The sequence below is a fragment of the Cryptococcus neoformans genome, chromosome 10, assembly GCF_000149245.1.
Source record: "Cryptococcus neoformans var. grubii H99 chromosome 10, complete sequence".
In the NCBI taxonomy this organism is placed as follows: Eukaryota; Fungi; Basidiomycota; class Tremellomycetes; order Tremellales; family Cryptococcaceae; genus Cryptococcus; species Cryptococcus neoformans.
This window is the reverse complement of record NC_026754.1, coordinates 117,501-125,000: the sequence shown is the minus strand read 5'-3', so window position 1 is coordinate 125,000 and position 7,500 is coordinate 117,501. Positions and strand designations below refer to the sequence as shown.

Genomic DNA, 7,500 nt, shown 5'->3' with positions numbered 1-7,500 from the left:
CCAAAGGAGATCTGCAAAGTTCTTGACAGTGTTACCATTGTACGCCTCCCTGACAAGACTGTTGATACCCAACTCTCTGACAAACTTCAAGTCCATCTCCTGGCTTCCAGTGAAGAGTTCAGCCATGATGTAGAGATTGGGGTTCACTCGTCGGCCAGCGTCAATGACGGCCTTGCCCAAGTGCAATGGGGTGGAGTGAGAATTGTCTAAACGGAAACCATCAAACATCCCAGCGAGGAGTTCAGCGTACGAGATCATGTGCTGCCATAGCCACGGGTTATCAGAAGCTTGAGAACCGTATCGGAGCTTGACACAGTCATCCCAGACAATGACCTGCCGGCGCAGGTAGGCTTTAGAAGGGTACTCGGCAAAGTTGTTCAAAGGATCAGCAGCCCACATCCAGCCGTTGTTGGCGACAGCGAGGGCACTCTCAGGGTGTTTCTTGGTAACATCGTTCTTGGGGATTCGAGTGAAGTAGCGCTCCACGATTGCTCGCCTGATTTTGTGAGCTGCTGCCTATGATATTTGAAATGCAACTCACTCTTCGGTAAGCTCTCCAAGCTTAGGTCCACCCTCCTCCAACCTGGTATATCTCAACCTCCCCACAGCACCATCGATACCAGCCTGGATATCCTCATTGCATTCCTTATAAAGATCCACATTCAGCACGTCCAAGATCTTGCCCCATCGACTGGCTTGGTTCTCCGCAGAGTCACCTGGATAAGCCGCTTGGATAAACCCTGCAGCCACCGCGGGAGGGACAGAAGTGCAGTATCGAGAGGAGTAAGCGCGGTAAGAGGCGATGATGTCGGAAGATTTGACAATTTCGGCGAGTTCATCGAGCGTCTTGCCTTGAAGGGAATCGCCCTTCCAAGGCTTGGGCGCTTCAGGTTTGGAGTTGAGCAAAGAATCCGCAACAGCACGCTCGGAGCCTTGGACGTCAAAGATGTAGTACTCCCACAATTTGGCATCGTCGATGGCGGATTTGATGTGGGGGATCAATGCCTGGAGGTCGGACTCGGATTCAAGGTTGGTGGGGAGACCAAGGGATGAGAGTCTTGATGTCAAGCCGAGAAGAGCATCCTCAAATGCGAGGGCAGGAGCTAGGTGAGGAGTGTTGTATGGGGAGTAACCTATATTTGACTTAGCTAAAGATCGCTCTCCGTTGTGGCGACTTACCAGCTTCAGGGTGCTCCTGCAACCAAGGAGAATCATACGCAGTGTGATTTAACACCACGTCAGTGACACCCCCTAAACCGTACTTTTCCTTTGCAAACTTCAGCACTTGTTCAACCTCCTTCACTCCACCATCCTTCGCCTTGGAGTCCTTCAAGAGGTCTATATCAAAGACCAACTGGTTTTGAATAGAGTAGGGACTGCCAGACTTGCCCCTTTGTTGGAGAGGCGCCCAATGAAGCATGTTGTAGCCTCTTCTGCTAGCCTCAGCGAAGAATGGTTCCCATTCTGTAGTCTTGCCCATCCATTTGGCAAGAACAGAGATGATGATAAGACCATCAAGGCTAAGCTGCTTGTCTTTGGGAAGGATGGCACCTGAAGACTCATCTTTCAGAGGGCCGGATGTGATAGGGGTATCAGGAGGGAAGAATGGGGTACGAGCAGGAAGAGTAATGATGGGATCAACGTTAAAGTAGCCTTTTCGGCCTTGAACTCGACCTGTGGAATCGGGCGAGTCATACTCGATAAAGTAACAGAATGCTCCGGGAGCGGAAATCGGAAGGTCGACCTCGATAGGTCTATCTGAGTTAGCTCTCATACAAGCAACAATGCGCCCGAGCACTCACTTGCTCAGGTCGGAGGGCAACTTTCGCTCTTTCCAGTCATCCCGCTTAAACGCGCCCCCGTCCATCGGAAAGTCGCTTTTAAGCACGCCATTGCGAGTGACATCCGTACCAGGCTGAAGGGTAAACCTCAAGACATACGGTTTGAAAGGAGGGGGAAGTCGGATGTACTGTGTGTATGTCAGCCAGGTCATTCGGCTGTCCTGCACGCAACATATAGACTCACACTCTTTTCGGGACTAGGACCTCCATCATCCTCCAGCGACAGTTCCCAAACCTGCACTGGCTCACCATCTCCCTCGCGGGAGAAGAATGAGATGGCTTCATCTTGCGGTGTCTTGGGAGTCTTCTTACCATCGCCCTGAGGGGTAACTTTGGGCATGGGGATCTCGATGTTGCTTGGTTTGAGTGAGTCGAGGATAGTCATAGTGGGATAATGAGCGAGTTGCTGGAAGGATGGTAAACGAATAAGGTGTGGAAGGAAGGGGTGTCCGATGAAAGGACAAGTAAATGGGAATTGTGGAGAAGAGAAGAAGAAGATATCTGAAGAAGAGATGCCCTTCGTCCGCCGTGACACTTCCTTGAAGCTCGAAGACACCGAACGATGCGGATGGATGGGATCGGGACAAGTTCTGATCCGGATGACGTCGTGTCCCTTAAAATCGCCAGGCCCCGCTCATGCCCCGTAATGAAATGCCAACGCATTAATCAAGTCAAATGATCAACAACAACCTGGTTCCTGAATTAGTTCACGTCGGGGCGCAAACTAAAAAACTCGCCAAAACGGATATCGCTCTGGCAAAGGTACGTCTTGTAACTCTTGTGAGTGTTATATGCTTTGAATGCAAATTCTTCCAGAACTACATGTTGTACATCTTTGAATTGTTCCTTCTCTCAATTCATACCTTCGTCTTATCTTTCCTGACATCTCATCTTCCCGGCGTCTTTCTCTTTTCTTCACTATCGCTTCTCTGCCCATTTCTCCCCTGGGCCTTCTTCTGTGGTACTTCTAGGTAATGGGTTTTTTATGAGACTCATATAGGTTCCCAATTTCCATCATCTGGTCCCCTACGCCTTCGCGGTAAGACAGGAAATGTTTAGTGATTAATACTGGATAGACCTGGTTGAAGGGACTGGCCTCAATGGCAAGTAGATGAACCATACCTCGTTTGATTTGATTAGGGCATAGGGCGTCTGTGCATTGCAGAAGCGGGGATAATTGGACTTTGTTGTGCGTAATTACGGGATGTCGATTCGGAACAGAGAGCGGTGGACACACTTCAACGCGAGCTATTTCACTGCCATGGGCCTTGATGTGACGAGGCGATGGATTGCCAGGTCGTTACGACATGGGAGTGGGAAAGGAAAATGTACATTGCAATGCAGAAAGAATTTGAACGGTGTACTAAACCAAGGTTAGCCAGTAAGAAAAGAAGAACAAGAACTTACTACTCTAAAAACCGTCAGTATCTGATATCGCGCCCCGTCTCTTACAACATGCTTGTAAACCTTTTATTGCAGGGTTATATGATACTTCGTGTCCATATCCCAATCTGCCGGATAATCATTTGCAAACGGTATCGTGCACGTTTCGAGACTTTCTCTCAAAATCTCCTCGGACTGTGAGGCGATCATCAATGACACCCATTTTCTCAGCACTATTTCATCCATTTGACCCATTCTTGGCGCTCGTATCTCAGCCTTTGCTCGTCTCTCTGACCAACCTGTCACACGGTGTTTGCATCTGAAACACAGTTCAAAGACCACGGGCGGCCCATCGGCGGAACAACTGCCACGAGCACGAACGAATGCCGCTAAGAGCATTGATATCCGGTCAAGAGCCGGGCCGTAGCCATAACCCTGAGTGATGGGGTTTCTGATATTGATGATAAACACCTTTGCCGGTATATGGCGAGCGAGGATGTCTTCGATGTTCTCCGTCCCTAATTCGTAGTGGATGTCGCCAAGTCTACCCCAAGGGAATTTTTCGACGAATTCCAATTGAGACACCCGAGCGAAAACGGGGCAATCGGTCTCAAGCTGAAGAGACTTGAGGAGTTCAAGGTTGGTGGTCGCTAAAACGAGGTGTTCGAAATGAATTAAAGCCAGGCGCTCACGGCCGCTCTTGCTTGCCAGGCCAGCTAAAACTTTTTGATAGTTGTTGTTCGTGATGGTGAGTTTGCGTGAAAGTAAGCGTATAGCTACTTTATATGTCGATCTTGAAAGGGTGCAATATTGTCTTGGATCTTCGAGGACCAGTTGATCGAAGATGATATGGCGAACTGGAAACAGGCGAGCAAAAGTCCCCGAGGGGGGCTGCAGCACAGAGTGAGATGACGGGGGCGTCAGAGTCATTGTAGCCGCACCAGGCTAGGTATATGTGATCCTCGGGACTGGTGGGAAGGTCAAGCAGCGCTAAAGAGAGTGCGACAAAGATGAGACTGGCGTGTCAGTCGTGTTGCCATTTCGTCGTTCGCTTGCATGTTATAGCGAATCATGGCGGCTTCTCAAATCTTGACCTCATCGCCCCTTCACCCAGAATGTTTACATGCCGCATCCGGACATTAGAGCTGTGCTTATTAGCTTTTGGTCCGGACACATGGTCCAACCAGAAGTTCGTCGTCGTTTGCTATTCCACCTATTCGTTTTCTTTTTTTTGGTATTTTTACTACGTTCAATTATCATAGTTCTGTATTTATCGACCTCAGATTGGAAGATCCTCCAACATCGTCGCAGTCGTAAACAATCTAGAGAAACAGGTTACTGTACTAGAACAAGACTGTCAACAACCACACTGGGAACCGAGGCGCTCTTGATGATCGGTTCAGTTGTGGACGCATACTACATGTACCTTGATTGAGTGCCTCAATCGTAAAACGTTCTTCAATATCGAGCTCACACTGAAGCCCATGGCATTTGCGTATGATAAGCAGATGATGCCTCATTGAACTTGTTTGTCAAAATTTAGGGCAACTAATTAGTCGGCTGGTTACAATGCCGCTGGATCCCTTGCCGCCTTACGACTGCTTGTTAATCTGCTACTCAGAATGAAAATACAGTTCTCTTCAACTATCTTCCGTCCTCGCATAACCCACCAGTAACCATATCTCACAACATGACTACAAATATCGACGCCCTTACACCGGTGCTCAGTAATATCATTGAGTAGACTTACCTACCAAGCTGCCCTAACGAATGCCGGACTCTATGCAGGTCCTCATAGAAACTCTGGGCCAGTATAAGGTGGTATGGACTATTCAATTTCATCTTAGAGAACTAGTTTCTATATCTATGAGCTCGTGCGTCTATTAGGAGAAGAAGAGAGCCTGCTACAAGATTAATCAAGGTATACCACCCAATCTCTATCCGTTTTATATTTTGCGGCTGCGATCTTTGTCCTCTCCTTTGGCCTTCCTCTGCGATCCCTGCTGTCTGCGGCGGCCGTCTTTCCTCCGAGGACATATCACTTTCAACCTGTTCTCCAGCTTCCAACCCTCGACCTGCAAGCCTTGTACTCTGTTCATCCCCATCACCCTTTTCAGTCTCCGGAGCAGACTTCTCGGGCGTACCACCAATGAAGAGTAGGAACAAGCGCAGGATGATGAGGGGGGGGCATTGATCGATAGAAGCACCTGCTCTATTCCGGCTATTATCTGAAACGACGTACGTACAGAGGGTTGCAAAGGCCCACAGAAGCGTCCACCGGAAGTGTTTCCTTAATAAAACTATGATGACAGATTAGGTTGACATTTGTTGTTTAGGCCGATGAGAGAGAATAGAAAGGATGCGTACGAGCGTTGTATGGCACCAAGACGGGTAACATAGGCTGTATGAGTTGCGTGAAGGCATAAAGGTCGCCAATACCAGACCAATCTTCTATCTGTCAGCTTTGTCTGTTGATATGCCACATGCCACTCATGGCAAGTGGTAGCGCACCAAATGGAATGTTTTGTTGGCGCCATACAGACCACCATATGACTAGCGTGAACAAATATGGGTAATAGCTATAAGCTCTGTGTTTTCTTTCCCTGTCAGTCACCGCAACTGTAACTAGTGTCAGCGAGTATACCAGGCGTTAAGGAGGAATTGGCGACATACTTCCCCAAGCTACCCATCCAAGAACGAAAACAGTCCAAACCATGACCCCGGCTTTCATTATCCCTACAACCGCTGCCACCCCCGCCCCTATCCAATATCTCCTTTTCAACACAGATCTCCACAAGACCAGAAGCCCAAGTAGACAGCTGATTCCGGGCGTGAACCTCGACGCCATCAAGACACCAATGGAATTGAGTCCTATAGCGACTGCGTATTCTTTGGGCTCGCAGAACGCATTGGCGAAACGATGTGGGAAAAAAGGGGTTGGAAAAGGGGTAGGCGCAAGGACGATGGTAAGGATTGCAGGAAGGAGAAGGGCATGGGAAAGGCATGTGAGGCGGAGAGCAGATAAAGTCGGGGTGATACCGAGGAGGTAGAACGGGGTGGATATTGCGTAGTGCCTTGATCAAGTATCAGAGAAGTCAGCAACATTGTGTTGGTTTTATTGATGGTAATAGACCGTTAGGACAGCTTCAGATCATTCACCATAGAGTTGAACTATGTATACTCTCGTCATGATATTCAAAATCACCTCGGGCGTAATGTGACACCTGATTGAAATGAGGAATCTCCTCCTGTGAACAGTCAATCAGTGTGGTAATTAGTTGATGTTAGGACAGCGCTCACTTTGTACAGGTACGGATGGAAAATATTTACGGCACAAAAGACGAGTAAGTGAGTTCCAAAGAACAATGGCAAGAGATACTTGGGGTAGACATATGTCATACCGCGATCCAAATGTGGATTGAGCCATCCAAAATGGAATGCAGGTAAAGCTGTTGCTAGCTCTTTGAGCGTTACCTCGGACATTTCTGCCGTAAGGAGGTTGTTCGTATTGGAGATCGAGAAGATATACATCAAGTAAAAAGAAAGCGCGTGGTTTGACATTACAACGGACATTACAATAATTCTTCGGTTCGCTTATTGACTCTTGAATAGCAATAGAAGTTCCACGTCACGATAAGTTAATAAGTAAACTAAGTTCCACGATCCGTTAACATCTGTTACCCATCTGCGGTCGAGTCTATCATCTCATCAGATTCCTTTTGCCTGCACCTAGAGATGCCTTTGTTTATGCTCATGTCAATGTGTCCTACCTTAGCGAAGATAGCAGAGTTCAGCAAGGTAACAGAACGTCTTCAACAACTGTAATCGGCAATTCCCGGACGGATCGAGCCGATGTCCCCGCGTGTAAACTCCTACACTAAATAGCTCCTCACAATGAAGGAAAGACTTGCAACGAGAGCCTCATGTAAGTACCCCTTACTATACAGCTGTATAGTATGAATTAACCTTTCCGCTGTAGGCAAAATTTGCTTACGCTTACTAAATCAGAAACAACATGATCGCTGTCGATACAATCACCCTACAGTGAATGGAGTCACGGCTATACCGTGCAAGCTCTGAAATAGAACGCAGCAGCGGCTGCGAGATCATAGCAGGAAGCTGTGGAAACAAAAAAATCTCAACGTGTCATTGAGAAAAGCCCCCACTTTGTACCCTTTCATTTCATTCTGATTTACCAACATGGATGGTATCTCGAGATCCATCTCGCTGAAGAGCTTAAGTACCCATCATCAGTTATAGAACTTACATTCTCTGT

The 7,500-nt window shown here is 47.9% G+C and overlaps 3 protein-coding genes and 1 non-coding gene; 1 reads left to right on the top strand and 3 right to left on the bottom strand.

Moving 5' to 3' along the window:
- Nucleotides 1-2,466, bottom strand: part of CNAG_04879 (glycogen debranching enzyme) — a 6,073-nt gene extending 3,607 nt beyond the window's left edge. The window contains exons 1-5 of the mRNA XM_012196530.1: nucleotides 2,026-2,466; nucleotides 1,803-1,969; nucleotides 1,180-1,754; nucleotides 542-1,133; nucleotides 1-496 (exon numbers count right to left, since the gene is read on the bottom strand). The exon at nucleotides 1-496 is cut by the window's left edge and continues 444 nt beyond it. Coding sequence (XP_012051920.1) covers nucleotides 1-496; nucleotides 542-1,133; nucleotides 1,180-1,754; nucleotides 1,803-1,969; nucleotides 2,026-2,226 — 2,031 coding nt within the window. The 5' untranslated portion in view covers nucleotides 2,227-2,466. The remainder of the gene's footprint in view (nucleotides 497-541; nucleotides 1,134-1,179; nucleotides 1,755-1,802; nucleotides 1,970-2,025) is intronic.
- A 6-nt stretch (nucleotides 2,467-2,472) lies between these two features.
- Nucleotides 2,473-4,296, bottom strand: CNAG_04880 (hypothetical protein). The gene is made up of 3 exons (XM_012196880.1): nucleotides 3,249-4,296; nucleotides 2,585-3,204; nucleotides 2,473-2,531 (listed from the first exon to the last, which is right to left on the bottom strand). The coding sequence occupies exon 1, from the start codon at nucleotides 4,152-4,154 to the stop codon at nucleotides 3,312-3,314; it is 843 nt and encodes a 280-aa protein (XP_012052270.1). The 5' UTR covers nucleotides 4,155-4,296; the 3' UTR covers nucleotides 2,473-2,531; nucleotides 2,585-3,204; nucleotides 3,249-3,311.
- A 747-nt stretch (nucleotides 4,297-5,043) lies between these two features.
- Nucleotides 5,044-6,783, bottom strand: CNAG_04882 (hypothetical protein). XM_012196529.1 has 6 exons: nucleotides 6,525-6,783; nucleotides 6,384-6,472; nucleotides 5,898-6,298; nucleotides 5,736-5,843; nucleotides 5,592-5,672; nucleotides 5,044-5,524 (listed from the first exon to the last, which is right to left on the bottom strand). The coding sequence occupies exons 1-6, from the start codon at nucleotides 6,753-6,755 to the stop codon at nucleotides 5,076-5,078; spliced, it is 1,359 nt and encodes a 452-aa protein (XP_012051919.1). The 5' UTR covers nucleotides 6,756-6,783; the 3' UTR covers nucleotides 5,044-5,075.
- A 176-nt stretch (nucleotides 6,784-6,959) lies between these two features.
- Nucleotides 6,960-7,500, top strand: part of CNAG_12884 — a 589-nt gene continuing 48 nt past the window's right edge. The window contains exons 1-2 of the non-coding RNA XR_001046156.1: nucleotides 6,960-7,149; nucleotides 7,204-7,500. The exon at nucleotides 7,204-7,500 is cut by the window's right edge and continues 48 nt beyond it.

Excerpts from the sequence above, each read along its gene's own strand:
- CNAG_04882 (XM_012196529.1), bottom strand. The coding sequence starts at position 6,755 with ATGTATATCTTCTCGATCTCCAATACGAACAACCTCCTTACGGCAGAA. Across the intron at positions 6,299-6,383 it reads ATACATAGTTCAACTCTATG|GCACTACGCAATATCCACCC; the intron begins GTGAATGATCTG and ends TACTTGATCAAG. Across the intron at positions 5,525-5,591 it reads CTTGGTGCCATACAACGCTC|TTTTATTAAGGAAACACTTC; the intron begins GTACGCATCCTT and ends CTGTCATCATAG.
- CNAG_04880 (XM_012196880.1), bottom strand. The coding sequence starts at position 4,154 with ATGACTCTGACGCCCCCGTCATCTCACTCTGTGCTGCAGCCCCCCTCG.